The sequence below is a fragment of the Nilaparvata lugens genome, chromosome 10 (assembly GCF_014356525.2).
Source record: "Nilaparvata lugens isolate BPH chromosome 10, ASM1435652v1, whole genome shotgun sequence".
NCBI classification, from domain to species: domain Eukaryota; kingdom Metazoa; phylum Arthropoda; class Insecta; order Hemiptera; family Delphacidae; genus Nilaparvata; species Nilaparvata lugens.
This window is the reverse complement of record NC_052513.1, coordinates 44119679-44138461: the sequence shown is the minus strand read 5'-3', so window position 1 is coordinate 44138461 and position 18783 is coordinate 44119679. Positions and strand designations below refer to the sequence as shown.

The window sequence follows — 18783 nt, the reverse complement described above, 5'->3', positions numbered from 1 at the left end:
GCTAATGCATACCTATAGTTATACAAGGCTCTGAATCGTAGAGTTTAACCATGGGTGGGATCTCAGTAAAGCGACCAAGGTAGCTTGTATCATAGAGAAACAATAGCATAAGTAGATATCTCATGGCATAGGGCGTTTATGTCGCAACTTTTACTGTTATCTCAAGCCGATAGCCCACGTAGTTCTTTCCCGTGAAGCTTTATGACGCTGGTAGTCTCTCATATTGTGCCGTTCATACACTCTTACCCGGTCAAAACAGTAAAAATCAACAATAATCGACAGTAATCGGCTTGGGATAACAGTAAAAGTTGCGACATAAACGCCCTATACCATGGGATATCTACTTACACTATTGTTTCTCTATGCTTGTATGTATCTCTTTATTCATGTGGATGAATTACAATATAAAAGTGCTGGCTTATGTAGGCTATACTATTCATAATAATCAACAAAACAACATCTCAACACTTCATTGTTGAATTAATTCTACAGAATAGAATAGAATGACTGCCTTTATGGTTGTATACCTGGGAGGGTGAAGTTAGGGCGCAGTCGGCCCAATTCATTGAGAGTATGGATCGTGATGTTATCGTGTTGGTGATGTTGTCTTGTTGGTGATGATCAGTTGATCGTTTGGTGTCAGCTGCCTTCGGACTCCCCAAGAATAGCTTCAAGATTGAGGCCCGGTTGCACAAAAGACGGTTGAATTTTAATCGTGATTAATTCCACGAGAACCAATCAGAGAAGACTTCTCTCCAAAAAATGCCTCCTCTGATATTTTGTTCTCGTGTAATTTAATCATGATTAAAACTCAAGTGTTTTGTGCAACTGGGGCATTATAGTAAATGAGATCATACATTGATGAAACGGATCTTAGATGGGTCGTCCACTGGAACCGATTTCATCCGAACTAGCATCGGCCGAAAACTACCGAACTCGTCCGAAAGATCCCCCAACAAAGAAAGCTATAGATGCTCGTCCATTGCAACAGGTTCATACGTCCGTGCACGGCCGTCTCCGGCCGATCAAGTTTTCGATCCGATTTGAATGGGATTTTCCGGCTCCATCCGGACGAAGTCGAGCTGAGACAACATTATCCTAACCTCAAAATTGTTTCACAGTCTTGTCTGTTTTTGTTTTTTGAACTTATTCTGTTTTATAAAGTTGTAACTATGGACAATGAAAAGTTGATAAGTTTGGTTCAAGAGCATGCTCCATTGTGGGATATGCGAGACAAAAGATATCATCGTTGTGATGTTCAAAGGAATCTGTTTGCTTAGTAATGAATAACTAATTCAGTGGATTTTTGTTGAAGGTAAGATGATTGTAATGAATAACTAATTTAGTCGATATTTGTTGAAGGTAAGATTATTGTAATGAATAACTAATTTAGTGGATATTTGTTTATTCGATTCTCAAAATCTCAATTTTCATTTCATTTTTCATTTCATTTTTTTCATCCCACTGACCACCTATGAAAGGGGTATAGGGATTTGTCAATTATAATCTAAGTCGTCAATCTTTGCATTCTATAATGCAAAAAGAATTCCTCACTGGAATAAGGACAAACCTGCAACAACTCCTCCCTCACCTTAATTCTGAACTTTTCACCTGTAAGAGCTTTTATGCGTGTTGGCAATGAATTATAAAGCCGAATTCCTGCACTCTTTACCCCCTCTCATACATACCAGTTCGATGAATGTCGTCTCTGAGGTTTTGGCTATATCTGGTATTGTATGAGTGGAACAACTCTCCTGTATTGAACCTATTTTTATTCCTATCAATAAAACAAAGAGCCTCTAAAATATATACACCTGGTAGTGGGAGAATCTTTAACTCTTTGAAATAATCTCTACAACTTGCTCTAATAGATTCACCCACCATCACTCTAACTGCCCACTTTTGAATCCTAAATATATGTATTGCATGAGTTGAATTGCCCCAAAATATAACACCGTATGAAAGAAGAGAATGGAACACAGCAAAATAAACACTTCTAAGCGTTCCTGCATCCAGCAATTTCTTCACGGTTCTTAGAACAAATACTGCTGAGTTTAGTTTGCTTTTTAGCTGGTCTAAATGAGGTCGCCAGGAGAGTTCAGAGTCCAGCACTATTCCAAGTACCTTTGCCTCGTTTTGCTGAACCTCATTTGCTGAACAATATAATATAATCATTATTTATGGAAAATTTCAGTTGCTATGATAGTAGTTAATTCAATAATTGGAAACTAGACTGATGTAAACGGTTCCAATGAATTAACGGCCGGCAGATTCGTCCGATCCAACGGCCGAATTATTGAATTAACTACTATCATAGCAACTGAAATTTTCCATAAATAATGATTATATTATATTGAGATTTTGAAAATAGAATAAACAAATATCCACTAAATTAGTTATTCATTACAATAATCTTACCTTCAACAAATATCCACTGATCGGTTGAATACGGTTCCAGTGGACGGTTAACCTTATAGTTGATCCAACTTTGAAGAAAGCAATCCTTAACCATGTGCTGTCTCAATTGAAACATATAATAGTAAATGCGACCATACATAGGTAACTGGTTTTAATGAAATTATTAAAGCCTTTTATAAGACCCATAGCATAGAATAATCAATCTACAGCTATGTATAGATATGTTATAGCCAATGCATACCTATAGTTATACAAGGCTCTGAATCGTAGAGTTTAACCATGGGTGGGATCTCAGTAAAGCGACCAAGGTAGCTTGTATCATAGAGAAACAATAGTGTAAGTAGATATCCCATGGCATAGGGCGTTTATGTCGCAACTTTTACTGTTATCTCAAGCCGATAGCCCACGTAGTTCTTTCCCGTGAAGCTTTATGACGCTGGTTGTCTCTCATATTGTGCCGTTCATACACTCTTACCCGGTCAAAACAGTAAAAATCAACAATACTCGACAGTAATCGGCTTGGGATAACAGTAAAAGTTGCGACATAAACGCCCTATACCATGGGATATCTACATACACTATTGTTTCTCTATGCTTGTATGCATCTCTCTATTCATGTGGATGAATTACAATATAAAAGTGCTGGCTTATGTAGGCTATACTATTCATAATAATCAACAAAACAACAGCTCAACACTTCATTGTTGAATTAATTCTACAGAATAGAATAGAATGACTGCCTTTATGTTATACCTGGGAGGGCGAAGTTAGGGCGCAGTCGGCCCAATGCATTGAGAGTATGGATCGTGATGTTATCGTGTTGGTGATGTTGTCTTGTTGGTGATGATCAGTTGATCGTTTGGTGTCAGCTGCCTTCGGACTCCCCAAGAATAGCTTCAAGATTGAGGCCCGGTTGCACAAAAGACGGTTGAATTTTAATCGTGATTAATTCCACGAGAACCAATCAGAGAAGTCGCCCTATCAAAAAGGCCTTCTCTGATTGGTTCTCGTGGAATTAATCACGGTTAAAAGCTAACCGGCTTTTGTGCAATCGGCACTGAGTGTGTTGAATGAGATTGTGTGAGTTGATGATTAACAATTCCATTTCATTTTTCATCCCACTGACCACCTATGAAAGGGGTATAAGGATTTGTCAATTATAATCTAAGTCGTCAATCTTTGCATTCCATAATGCAAAAAGAATTCCTCACTGGAATAAGGACAAACCTGCAACAACTCCTCCCTCACCTTAATTCTGAACTTTTCACCTGTAAGAGCCTTTACGCGTGTTGGCGATGAATTATAAAGCCCAGTTCCTGCACTCATACATACCAGTTCGATGAATGTCGTCTCTGAGGTTTTGTCTATATCTGGTATTGTATGAGTGGAACAACTCTCCTGTATTGAACCTATCTTTATTCTTATCAATAAAACAAAGAGCCTCCAAAATATATACACCTAGTAGTGGGAGAATCTTTAACTCTTTGAAATAATCTCTACAACTTGCTCTAATAGATTCACCCACTATCACTCTAACTGCCCACTTTTGAATCCTAAATATATGTATTGCATGAGTTGAATTGCCCCAAAATACAACACCGTATGAAAGAAGAGAATGGAACACAGCAAAATAAACACTTCCAAGCGTTCCTGTATCCAGCAATTTCTTCACGGTTCTATAAGAACAAATACAGCCGAGTTTAGTTTGCGTTTTAGCTGGTCTAAATGAGGTCGCCAGGAGAATTCAGAGTCCAGCACTACTCCAAGTACCTTTGCCAATAAATGTTTAAGTCGAGTTGAATTGTAGCGAACACTTGCTTTGTTCTGCTTGCAGGGTGAATTAATTAATATGAAGGAGATACCGAATTCGCTGGCAGTTTTCTGCCTGGCTACCTACGGAGAGGGAGATCCCACTGATAACGCCATGGATTTCTATGAGTGGCTGCAAAATGGAAGCGCCGATCTCACCGGTCTCAACTATGCTGTAAGTTTATTTATTTACAAACACAACTTTGTCTTTACAAAGATAACTTTCTACAAGTAATTTAAGCCTAGTTGATGATTAGACTAGTAGTTCTGTGAACAGTAGACCTCGTGCTCACTAAGTTACATTGACCTGTTGTTATGTTTTCTCAAAAATTAATAAATCATTTATCAATTTGAAATGTCTAGAAAAAATCCTAAATAAACATAAAGCTTTCTGTCCTATCGTACCGTGACGTGTCGTCCCGGAATGTCAGTGTGAGCGCTGTTATCAGGTCTGGCTGCCGTCGATACGCCAATCCCATCAACCCATCAGAGAACATTCTGTGTTGTGTTGGCGAAAAATCGGTGTGTTGAAATTAACAAAATAAACTATCATAATGCTGATTTCCTACAAATTTCATTTCTCACTTTTCATGATTTTAGAAATCTATTTCTTTTCAATAATATTTGTTGCAATTTTAATCATCAGATTAAAAACGACAAAATAATGTAAAAAAAAATGTTTTCTATCAATAACTCCAAACTAGAATCATGGCCTCAGCTTATGGAAAGACAAATTAGTAGACAACTGTCTACTAACGTTGATGGAAAGATACATTTTCAAGATGTTCGATGTTTTTGAACGGGTAGTATTATAGTCCACTAGACAGCTGATTTATGATGAATAATTCCAAAGTCTAATTTTTACGGTAATATTATTGGCGTTCAAAGGAGTCCTTTTCCTTTTGTATTATCCTTGAAATGCAAAATTTCAAAAAACCGTATGTATACGTCGAAGCGTAATTCAAAAAGGAACATACCTTTCAAATTTCATGAAAATCTATTGCTGCGTTTCGCTGTAAATGCGGAACATAAATATAAACATAAAGAGAAATGCAAAACCGTCGACTTGAATCTTAGACCTCACTTCGGTCGGTCTATTAGATGAGAGTTATTCATGTACGTTAGGGTACTAACACACTGAAAGCGGAGCGGAGCGGAGCGTCGTGAACAATATCATGTTAAGTAATGAGCTGCAACACACTGGAAGCGTCTACTCGCGGAGCGGAGCGGAGCGTGGCGTCAAACTTTGATACAAGCTGGTTTGTTTTTTGGAGCGTCTACAAACGGAGCGTCACAGTGCGAGTGCCAGTTTGGTCTACTCTTCTACTCTTCTAGGCCCTTGACGCTCAGACGCTTCCTGTGTTTATCAAGAATGTAGGTTCTTTCCAGCTATTACAAATTACTTTTAAATGCAAACTTTTATTTTTTGATAGGTTTTCGGATTAGGAAACAAGACATACGAGCACTACAATGCAGTTGGTATCTACGTTGATCAGAGACTAGAGGAGCTTGGGGCCACCCGGGTCTGTGAACTTGGTCTGGGAGATGACGATGCTAAGTAAGTTCAAATAATTCTACTTTTTATTTATTTATTCTTAAATACTTCAGCCATCTAGTCTGAAGACTAATGAGCTAATTTTTTCTATCCCAACATACTACTAGTATAAAGAAACAGGGAATTTCCCATTAGAAACTCTTACTACGTCTAAAACGTGGAAATATAAGTAATATCCCATTTTTTCACTGTTTTCAGTATTGAAGATTGGCATCGAGATATTAATAACTATTCTTTGTTACTGTTTTCAAAATTGAAGACTCTTAGAAAGACAAGTTCTGGCCATCGGTGTACGAGTAATTATCTTTGAAACAATAAATAACCCATGTTTTGATGTCTTCAAGTCTTCAGTATTGAAGATTGGTATCAAAACAGTAAATAATATATTTTTGTTGCAATTTCTACCATCGAAGACGACTTCATCACATGGAAAGACAAGTTCTTGCCATCTGTGTACGAGTAGTTGCCATATATTTCGCAATGTTTAAAAATAATACAGCTTCATAATTGATATATAATATTGTGTCCATGAATTGAATTTCTACATTGTTGAAATACCAACTGGCTACGTTGCGGAGCTAGAGAAGGATAGCGCTATCTGGTTTGTCGAATGATAGACTGGGATAGAAACACCAATGTTAATCAAATACTGTCCAACGTGGACCTCACGATAGTGGAGTAGCAGTACCTCAGATATGGGGCCAAAGGTTGAAGGCGAATTCATTCTTATATCCATTCGGATGGACACGTTAAGCCGTCGGTCCCGGCTGCCTAAAAAGCAGTCGTTAGGTAATGTCAGAGGCCCTGAAATTGATCAGTTGCGAGCTGAAAACTCTGACGCCAGACCTGAGCCAGCCAGGTCACTCGATATTATTATTGTAGATGCAAGCTATGTTTTATTAAATAAAAATACTAAGAAATTGTCAAAAACCACAGGTTTATCAGAGATTGACAATGGTGTAACAACCGAAACCGGTCTTTGTAAGTATCAATAAATCTGTGGTTTTCGACAATTTCTTAGGGCTGGTTTCCGAACTCGAGATTTAGCTAAGTCCTAGACTTTAAACAGCTGGAGTCAGAAAATTGGCTTTCCAAAACGGGGCGTAGTTGCAGCTATTATAACGGTAGTCGTAGTTTTTATTTTCTCATTTCTATAATTGGAAACGTTTTTCCTTGACGAAATTAGACATTCTCAGATAATTCGAAATAGCTGAAACTTTACACTATTTGCGTTCAATTTTCTAGTTTTTCGAAATTTAATTTAAACGTGGACTGCGACTGCGCCCCATTTCGGAACGCCAATTTTCTGACTCCAGCTGTTTAAAGTCTAGAACTTAGCTAAATCCCGAGCTCGGAAACCGGCCACAAATAACCCATGTTTTTATGTCTTCACGTTTTCAGTATTGAAGATTGGTATCAAAACAGTAATTAATCTATTTTTTTGCCGTTTTCAGCATTGAAGACGACTTCATCACATGGAAAGACAAGTTCTGGCCATCGGTGTGCGAGTACTTCGGCATCGAGACAATGGGCGAGGATGTGAGCATTCGCCAGTACCAGCTGGTAGAGCACACCGAAATCAACACCGACCGAGTCTACACAGGAGAGGTGGCACGTCTGCACTCCCTCAAGAATCAGAGACCGTAAGTCGATCACATCCGACAATTCGGGCGTTTTACACTTAAGCCTGGTTTTCATTATGACTATTCTATGGTTTTATATTGACTATGTCTATTGCACTATGTGTTTAACGACAATAAAGAATTCAATTCAATTCATTATAGTAAACGCAAATTGGATAGGCGGGTGATGGTGGCTCCATCTCTGAGTGAAATTAGTAAATTTCAAGCAGTAAAAAAGTTCGTCTGCTTTGTGTTTGTTTACATTTGAAATGTCATCTTAACCTGACTTCTCATTAAAAATATGTTTATTCAAGATTTTTCAAATTCAGTCATACATTCATGTAAATTTTACATTCTCAAATTTGAGTAAAAAAATATACCAAAAATTAGAAACGATTAGCACCAATTGAAGACTTTACTGAACCGTTGTAATTGGACAAGTGATGAGTATTTGTTTGTTTTTCTTTGAAACATAAATAAAACCTAATTTTAAAATTGTCATATGATTGACACATCTCCAATATTTAGAATAGCACTTGTAATTTTAAGCTTGAAATTTACCAATTTCACTCAGAGATGGTGCCACCATCACCCCCTATCCAATTTGCGTTTACTATAGTAGAGTTGGTGGTTGAGTAACTGGCATACTAAGGCTCAACTCACACTTACGCGACTCGACTCTAGTCGAGAGCATGTGTTTCAAATGGTGACTGTCGCGGAGACTACAATCGACTGGTCTGAGTGTCTCCATTCGGATGGACACGTTAAGCCGTCGGTCCCGGCTGCCTAAAAAGCAGTCGTTAGGTAATGTCAGAGGCCCGAAATTGATCAGTTGCGAGCTGAAAACTCTGACGCCAGACCTGAGCCAGCCAGGTCACTCGATATTATTATTGTAGATGCAAGCTATGTTTTATTAAATAAAAAATACTAAGAAATTGTCAAAAACCACAGGTTTATCAGAGATTGACAATGGTGTAACAACCGAAACCGGTCTTTGTAAGTATCAATAAATCTGTGGTTTTCGACAATTTCTTAGGGCTGGTTCCGAACTCGAGATTTAGCTAAGTCCTAGACTTTAAACAGCTGGAGTCAGAAAATTGGCTTTCCAAAACGGGGCGTAGTTGCAGCTATTATAACGGTAGTCGTAGTTTTTATTTTCTCATTTCTATAATTGGAAACGTTTTTCCTTGACGAAATTAGACATTCTCAGATAATTCGAAATAGCTGAAACTTTACACTATTTTGCGTTCAATTTTCTAGTTTTTCGAAATTTAATTTAAACGTGGACTGCGACTGCGCCCCATTTCGGAACGCCAATTTTCTGACTCCAGCTGTTTAAAGTCTAGAACTTAGCTAAATCCCGAGCTCGGAAACCGGCCACAAATAACCCATGTTTTTATGTCTTCACGTTTTCAGTATTGAAGATTGGTATCAAAACAGTAATTAATCTATTTTTTTGCCGTTTTCAGCATTGAAGACGACTTCATCACATGGAAAGACAAGTTCTGGCCATCGGTGTGCGAGTACTTCGGCATCGAGACAATGGGCGAGGATGTGAGCATTCGCCAGTACCAGCTGGTAGAGCACACCGAAATCAACACCGACCGAGTCTACACAGGAGAGGTGGCGCGACTGCACTCCCTCAAGAATCAGAGACCGTAAGTCGATCACATCCGACAATTCGGGCGTTTTACACTTAAGCCTGGTTTTCATTATGACTATTCTATGTTTTATATTGACTATGTCTATTGCACTATGTGTTTAACGACAATAAAGAATTCAATTCAATTCATTATAGTAAACGCAAATTGGATAGGCGGGTGATGGTGGCTCCATCTCTGAGTGAAATTAGTAAATTTCAAGCAGTAAAAAAGTTCGTCTGCTTTGTGTTTGTTTACATTTGAAATGTCATCTTAACCTGACTTCTCATTAAAAATATGTTTATTCAAGATTTTTCAAATTCAGTCATACATTCATGTAAATTTTACATTCTCAAATTTGAGTAAAAAAATACCAAAAATTAGAAACGATTAGCACCAATTGAAGACTTTACTGAACCGTTGTAATTGGACAAGTGATGAGTATTTGTTTGTTTTTCTTTGAAACATAAATAAAACCTAATTTTAAAATTGTCATATGATTGACACATCTCCAATATTTAGAATAGCACTTGTAATTTTAAGCTTGAAATTTACCAATTTCACTCAGAGATGGTGCCACCATCACCCGCCTATCCAATTTGCGTTTACTATAGTAGAGTTGGTGGTTGAGTAACTGGCATACTAAGGCTCAACTCACACTTACGCGACTCGACTCTAGTCGAGAGCATGTGTTTTCAAATGGTGACTGTCGCGGAGACTACAATCGACTGGTCTGAGTGTCTCCATTTGGAAACACATGCTCTCGACTAGAGTCGAGTCGCGTAAGTGTGAGTTGAGCCTAACTCTACCGAGCTAACTCTACTCTACTTACTTGGTCGAGTAACTGTTTTCACTACAATTGAGAATAGTAGGTAAAGTGTGTTGTCTAGTGAACAGAACTCTACTCTACTAGCTCGAGACTGTTTTCATTAGCATAGTTGTAGTAGAGTAGAGTGATAAGAGGTGGTGCGGGAAGGCAAGTGAAAGAGTACTATCACACGGTGCTATCCCACTCTACTCTACTAAAAACTAGTACTCTACCATGAACGTTTTCATTGGGAGAGTTCACAAGATAGTTAGTACTTGCCCAGGCAACTCTACCACTAACTCTACTAATGGAAACCAGGCTTTACCGATTGTCGGCCGACACTTATAATAAATTAATAGGGAACATTGATGTTATTTATAGAGCAGCCCGTACACAGGTACAATTGTTGCCTTAACTAAGGTTACAAACACATTGAAGGCGGAGCGGAACGTGGCGTTCTAGAGCGGGGTTGGCGTGGTCAGAGTGTTTATGATACACACAGGAAGCCTCTGAGCGTCAAGCGGCAAAGGCCTAGAAAATGGCGTTGTCTTGAGTTTGCACGGACATTACTTTGTGTGAATAATTACTTGAAGTATTGGATATTAGCTAAGGAAAAATATGAACCAAATTTCCCCCACAAAATTTACTAGATGGTGAGAGAATTGATGAATTTTTAAAATTTTATAGAAATATTAATGAAATGAATTAAAATAGCTTTATTTTTTATATCAAAGTGCAATAGATAAATTTTCTCTTTTGAATAATAAAATAATACACATTGCAGGGGAATCTGTGCAAACATTAAGGTGCGTACAGATATACGCGCCGCGAACATGAGCAATTCACTTTTAATCAGCTGATTATATCTGTATTTTTACAGAAACAGTAAGATACAGATATTAAAAGCTTGGCATCAGCTGATTAAAAGTGAATTGCTCATGTTCGCGGCGCGTAAATCTGTACGCACCTTTAAGTATACTAGTGTACTTGATGGTGGGAAAATGTAGAAGAACAAGTTCATTATTATTTGCCAACACACAAGGACTCTTATGTTGGCAGTGCCGAATATTACATTGATAATTATTGTTGTGCAAGTTACAATAAATGTATATTTGTAGGTAATTGTATATTGCATACTTTAGTAATTGTATTGTACAAGTATTTGTATGTGATTTTTGGAAATAAATTCAATTCAAATTCAAATTCAAAATTTACAAGAGTAGACCAGACTGGCACTCGCACTGTGACGCTCCGCTTGTAGACGCTCCAAAAAATAAACCAGCTTGTTCCAAATTTTGACGCCACGCTCCGCTCCGCTCTGCGAGTAGACGCTTCCAGTGTGTTGCAGCTCATTACTTAACATGATATTGTTCACGACGCTCCTCAACGCCACGCCACGCTCCGCTCCGCTCCGCCTTCAGTGTGTTTGTACCCTAAGCGTCCACTATCTAAGCCATTAGATAATCCATGTTCATTTATTTTCCGAGCATTTCCAATTTCCTTTCATATTATACTTAACATGAACAATTTCAAAAAACCTTACACATACTGACATACATCGACGCTCAATTCAGAAAGAAAAATTCCTGTCAAATCTCATAAAAATCTGTCGTCTCGTTTGGCTGTCAATGCGGAACAAACATAAAAAACATGAAGACAAATCCAATACCTGTAATCCAAAGACTGTAAAAAATGAACCAGCGCTTACCATCTTGATATAAGACACCCAAGATGTTTTTTAAATGTTAAAGCAACTACACTAGTTCGTAGTTTGCTATTGCTTTCAAATCTGAGCTGACATGATGATATATACATAAAATAATTATTAATAGAAAATTAGGAAGCTTTTTATACTATTAATGTTGGCTCTTTGTTTGTTGAAAGATAGTTTACCTGTATTAACAATAATTTTTGTATGTTGTTGTTGCAGACCATTCGATGTAAAAAATCCTTACCTGGCTCCAATCACAGTGAACCGAGAACTGCATAAGGCTGGCAACAGATCTTGTATGCACATTGAATTCAACATTGAAGGCTCCAGGATGCGCTACGATACTGGTGCGTTATACATTCTTTAATTGTATTCCAACATGTCTTAGGCTATTACAATATAGCATTTACAATAAATGTCTTACAAGGTCTAAAGGTTCAAGGTCTAATTTATATATATGAGGTGATTATGCATGTTGGAAGAAAGACAATGACTAGAAATGCTGATTCGCATGGATACAATACTAGAAATAGAGGAGACTATGCTTCACTGTATCACAGAACAGCTTTTTTTGAGAAAAACCTACATATATGGGCCTTAAATTTATTAGAAAGCTTCCTACTCACTTGAAAATTGTGAAGATGTCGATGTTTTTTAGAAGGAGTTGAAAAGTTTTTTGATGCTTGGAGTATTCTATACCACAGAAGAGTTTGTGTGTAGAGAGGGTTCCTTTGTGTGATTTTTTTTCTCCTTTTTTTGTCATACTGTATGTATTATACATTTTTGACAATTCCTATACTCTGATTAGAGTCCCTGGGAAGCTTTAAAAACAAGCAAACAAACAAGGTGCGTACAGACTTTCGCTCTGCTCAGCAATCGAACGTCACTCGAGCAGATCGATTGATGATCGACCGGTGAGCAAGAGTGGAACGCGAGAAGAGCTTACATCTCCCGTAACGTTCATGATCGGAGCGAGTGCGGAGCGTGCGCGGAACGTGTTGGAGGCGCGTATATCTGTACGCACCTTAATAATCAACACATAGACTTAGGCTCAACTCACACTTATGCGACTCAAGTCGAGAAGAGACTGCGACTCTAGTCTCTTCTCGACGCAGCATGTGTTTGCAAATGGTGACACTCAGACCAGTCGACTCTAGCATAGAGAAACAATAGCGTAAATAGATATCCCATGGTATAGGGCGTTTATGTCGCAACTTTTACTGTTATCTCAAGCCGACTACTGTCGATTTTTACTGTTTTGACCGGTAAGAGTGTATGAACGGCACAATATGAGAGACTACCAGCGTCATAAAGCTTTACGGGAAAGAACTACGTGGACTATCGGCTTGAGATAACAATAAAAGTTGCGACATAAACGCCCTATACCATGGGATATCTACTTACGCTATTGTTTCTCTATGATTCTAGTCACCGCGACCTCACGACTGTGAGACTGAGTCGAGCGTCGACTCGTCATGTTGGTCGAGCCTCGACTTGAGTTGCGTGGTACCGTCACAAAGTATTCCAGTCATTTTCCTCCAATTCATCCAGTCTGGCTGTATTTACTCGATGTGCTATTTCCTTGTTCAGTCTCCGTCTTGGTTCAAACGCATTGACTCCATAAAATTCACGAAATCCAATTTAAACAGTAAGGCCCGGTTGCACTAAACCTTAGACCAGTTATAGAATAGACACGCTGGGAAGTCTAGCCTCTGAAGCCAACATCTTCTGCCATATCACCATATCGTGACGTCAGAATCGGATAGAAAACTTTTCTGCAGTTTGTTTACATTGTTATCTATCCGATGCTGACGTCAAGATATGGTGGTATGGCAGTAGATGTTGGCTTCATCGACTTTCAGTATGAATATACAATGGGCCGTATCTATTCTATAACTGGTCTAAGCACTAAACCGGTTAAATTTCAATCGTGATTAATTCCACGAAAACCAATCAGAAAATGCGTTTTTGAAAAGACGGCTTTTCTGATTGGTTCTCGTGGAATTAATCACGATTGAATTTTAACCGGGTTTTTGTGCAACCAGGCCTTAGAATAATGTCTGTTAAGGTGCGTACAGACTGTCGCTCTGCTCCGCAACCGAACGTCACTCCAGCAGAGCGATTGATGATCGACCGGCGAGCAACAGTGGTTCGACCGGGGAACGCGAGAAGATCTAACATCTTCCGTAACGTTCATGATGGGTGCGTGGGCGGAGCGACTGTGGTTCGATGGTGGTACGAGGGCGGTACGAGGGAGGAGCGTGCTCGGTGCGGGTTGGAAGCGCGATTATGTGTACGCAGCTTTATGTTTTTCTCATTCATTTTGTAAAATACATGTTGTTCAGCCAAAATTATGTTGTTCTCATATTTCTTTCTCATTTATCTATTTATTTTTCTCTTCTCCTAGGTGATCACTGTGCTGTATATGCCAAGAACGACGATGAAAACGTAGAGAAGCTAGGAAATTGCTGGGAGTCATTTGGATACTTTATTCACATTAACTAACACTGATGGTAAGAAATTACACCTTTTTCGATCAATCAGTCATTTATCAATACAATTATTATCTACAATATAATAATGTATAATATAATAAGGATATATTAATGAGTTATAATAACGCATCATCACGTCTGAACTACTGGACTGATTAACTGAAAAGCTTTAATATCAAATCAAATCAAATCGTTTATTGCACAAAAATATACAGAATACAACTGAAAGGAAATTGACAACTTTGTGCTACACGTCGGCAAAAGAAACTTGTACGCCAACGTGGAGTCTTAATATACTTATTCACTTATACATTAATTAATTAATATATAAAATGATCCTACAATATTATAATATAGGCTAACAGTAAATTATTCACCAACTAAATATTCATTCTAAGAAATAACATAAATTAAAGATATACCTAAAGCTGAATTTAAGATTCATACAACATCAATCAATATTAAACCAAATCATTAATTGAATAAAATATTTTTCTTCACACCCAGGTATGGAAATCTTTTATTTTAGGCTTCTTTAACACCATCCTCTTGGAACTTTATTATAGCTTTTATTCTCAAATATGAAATACTTCTACGGGATAGGGTGCTATCAACTCTTTCAATTGTGATCATTTTGAGCGACTTGTCTAGTTACTCTTTGAAAATTTTGAATATTTTTTAATTTGAGTACATGTTTCTTAATAGTCTTTAAAAATGAACAATTGTCTTATAGTGAACAGATTGGAATTTTGAAACAATGTGACACTTGGGAAATCTCTCGGATACCTCATTATTGTTTTGATAACTAACTTTTGTAAAACAAATAGAGGTTTTAAAGTTGAATCAAAAGTTCCTCCCCATACAGAATTACCATACTGAACTAAGGATTGGAATAGAGCAAAATAAACAGATTTTAGTAATTTTAGACTCAAAATACTTCTAAGCATTTACATTTTTAAATTGACCACCCTTAATTTCTACAAAGGTACTAATCTGAGGTGACCAGCGTAGATGCTTATCAACAAAATACCAAGATACTTGTAATTGTTTACACTCTCAATAACCTCATTGCAAAATCACATGGATACCTGTTACAAGCATTATTCAAACAAAGCCTGTTCATATCTAGATCTCCTCTTGTTGTTGGACTGAAGTCATACATTTCGTTTTACCAAGATTTAGTCTCAAATAATTACATTTTAGCCACTGAGAAACCTTATAGTAACCCACTTTTGTTTTGCTTGATAACATCTTCCCAGAACCTTCTTGGAAGATAAGTGCTGTGTCTCAGCAAAATGTCTTTAGACCCCACCTGAGTCCAGTACACTAGCAGGTTATTACCATAGATCAAAAATAAAACTGGTCCCAATACAGTCCCTGGGTAGACCCCATGTCACATCTCTAATCTCATGAAAAATCTATTGCTGCGTTTCGCTGTAAATGCGGCACATAAATATAAACATAAGAGAAATGCAAAACCGTCGACCTTGAATCTTAGACCTCACTTCGGTCGGTTATTAGATGAGAGTTATTCATGTACGTTAGGGTACTAACACACTGAAAGCGGAGCGGAGCGGAGCGTCGTGACAATTCATGTTAAGTAAAGAGCTGCAAAAACACACTGGAAAGCGTATTTACTCGCGGAGCGGAGCGGAGCGTGGGCGTCAAACTTTGATACAAGCGGTTGTTTTTGGAGCGTCTACAAACGGAGCGTCACCGTGCGAGTGCAGTTTGGTCTACTCTTCTACTTTCTAGGCCCTTGACGCTCAGACGCTTCTGTGTTTATCAAGAATGTAGGTTCTTTCCAGCTATTACAAAATACTTTTAAAATGCAAACTTTTATTTTTTGATAGGTTTCGGATTAGGAAACAAGACATACGAGCACTACAATGCAGTTGGTATCTACGTTGATCAGAGACTAGAGGAGCTTGGGCCACCGGGTCTGTGAATTGGTCTGGGAGATGACGATGCTAAGTAAGTTCAAATAATTCTACTTTTTAGTTTATTTATTCTTTAAATACTTCAGCCATCTAGTCTGAAGACTAATGAGCTAATTTTTTTCTATCCCAACATACTACTAGTATAAAGAAACAGGGAATTTCCCATTAGAACACTTCTACTACGTCTAAAACGGGGAAATATAAGTAATATCCATTTTTTCAACTGTTTTCAGTATTGAAGATTGGCATCGAGATCTTAATAATTCTTTCTTGTTACTGTTTTCAACATTGAAGACTCTTAGAAAGACAAGTTTGGCCATCGGTGGAGTGAGTTAATTATCTTGAAACAATAAATAACCCATGTTTGATGTCTTCAAGTCTTCAGTATTGAAGATTGGTATCAAAACAGTAAATAATATATAGCTGCTGTTTCGCCTCGACGTTGTCATGAGGGGCAGTGGTCCCTCGTGTTTCTCCGTTTGCTTGTCACAGTAAAACAGTCTGTTTTTGTTGCAATTTCCATCATTGAAGACAGTCACTTCATCACTTACTGCCGTTTGCACAGTGTAAGTTTAAGCTAAAGCTTAAACGAAATCTGGATTTTTTTTTTGTTTAAACTAAAATTCCGTTTGCGCAGTATCAGTTTAAACTCTGTATTGAGTTTAAACTCTGGGAATGTTTAAACCTCCAAAACAGGAGGTTTAAACCAAATAATTTGGAAAATAATTTAGATTAACTAGACATCTGTAAGATTTGAAGGGGAAACAGCTAATAGTAAATCATTTTTCGACGGTTGTTTTCAATGCTTCTGTAGACGATAATAATAAAAATGGAGGAATTGATAGAAGTTTTTAATGCGATTGATATTGATGACTGCGAAGAAATTTTGGAACTGAGAAAAATTGGGCAAAAAACTAATCATTTTAATTTCTGGGATGATAGAGAATTTTTGCTTGAGTAAAGCAAGTGTCAATTTAGTATTTGATTAAATAAACCACTTGATAGAAAATAAGACAATTTTTATCAGTGATTTTTGATTAGAAAACAATAACACATAACTGAGATATTTTGCTTTTGAAGGATTTCTAATAAACGAGGAAGGACCGTAGTAGATTAAGTAGGATTTCATAACAAAATAAGGTTTTTATCTACATTCTAGAATATATTTTTTGGTGCCAACTGAATATAAGTTGTTTTCTATAGTAATATAGCATTTCATCATTTTTTGAAGAATTTTCTGAATCGCTTTTCACTTTTATTACCGTACAGATTACAGCTCTGTGGATTTTGAACGAGGAAATATAGTAGTAACATAACTCAATTTACTGATGTTTTGTAAGCCATAACAAATTTCCTGAAAAAAATCAGCCTTCCTGATATTATAAAACGATGACATTCTATTACCAACTTAACGCTAAACTGGTTTAACTTAAACTGGATTAGTAAATGCACAGAGAAAACCGATTCAAGTTCATACTTTCAGATTAACTTAAACTGGATTAACTTAATTGAGTTTAGCAATCTATACTGTGCAAACGGCCCTTAGAAGGACAAGTTCTGGCCATCGGTGTACGAGTAATTATTTGGCATTGAAACAATAAATAAATAATCCATGTTTTGATGTCTTCACATCCTCAGTATTGAAGTTTGGTATCAAAACAGTAATTAATCTATTTTTGTTGCCGTTTTCAGCATTGAAGACGACTTCATCACATGGAAAGACAAGTTCTGGCCATCGGTGTGCGAGTACTTTGGCATCGAGACAATGGGTGAAGACGTGAGCATTCGCCAGTACCAGCTGGTAGAGCACACCGAAATCAACACCGACCGAGTCTACACAGGGGAGGTGGCGCGACTGCACTCCCTCAAGAATCAGAGACCGTAAGTCGATCGCATCCGACAATTCGGGCGTTTTACACTTAAGCCTGGTTTTCATTATAGTAAACGCAAATTGGATAGGCGGGTGATGGTGGCTCCATCTCTGAGTGAAATTTGTAAATTTCAAGCAGTAAAAAAGTTCATCTGCTTTGGTTTGTTTTACATTGGAAATGTCATCTTAACCTGATTCTCATTAAAAATATGTTTATTCAAGATTTCTCAAATTCAGTCATACATTTATGTAAATTTTTCATTCTCACATTAAGTAAAAAATATACCAAAAATGAAAACGATTAGCACCAATGAAGACTTACTGACCGTTTTAATTGGACAAGTGATGAGTATTTGTTTGTTTTTCTTTGAAACATATAAAACCTAATTTTAAAAATTGTCATATGATTGTACATAATTATACAACAAGAAAAGTAATTCATAACAATATCCAAATGCCAAGGGTAAATAACAACCCTCTTCACTACTAAATCATACTACATAGCCCATGTCTGTTAAAAAACTTACCTATAGCTGCAACAGACTTCATTAACTATAAAATTCTGCATTCAAAATAGCAATTAAAGAGTGGATTCGGGGGTATCGGTAGAGGCGAGAGTTGTAAAAGATTGATTACTTCAGAGTTTAGATTCTAGGCTGGATTCAAATGAGCTAAAAAACTAATAAAAATCATAAGTCTTTACACATTTATCACCGGTCACTATTACAAATTTAATCATTATACTGGCTATTTTTCTGAATCTCCTGATTCTCTCTTTTTGAGGTGTGGTGTGTGTGTGTATGTGTGTGTGTATGTGTGTGTTGTGTGTGTTGTGTGTGTGGTGTGTGTGGTGTGTTGTGTGTATGTGTGTGTGTGTGTGTATGTGTAGGTGTTGGCGTTTTCACGCCTTTCTGG

General features: G+C 37.4%; 1 protein-coding gene across 2 annotated transcripts in view; it reads left to right on the top strand.

Moving 5' to 3' along the window:
- The window catches only part of LOC111051254 (NADPH--cytochrome P450 reductase), an 87683-nt gene that overhangs the window by 41478 nt on the left and 27422 nt on the right, over positions 1 to 18783 (top strand). Inside the window, exons 4-6 of one of the 2 annotated variants that reach the window (XM_039436947.1) lie at positions 4253 to 4402; positions 5661 to 5785; positions 17691 to 17879. In XM_039436947.1, coding sequence (XP_039292881.1) covers positions 4253 to 4402; positions 5661 to 5785; positions 17691 to 17879 — 464 coding nt within the window. Of the gene's footprint in view, positions 1 to 4252; positions 4403 to 5660; positions 5786 to 7236; positions 7426 to 17690; positions 17880 to 18783 lie in introns of both variants that reach the window. The other variant, XM_039436945.1, reaches the window with a different exon arrangement.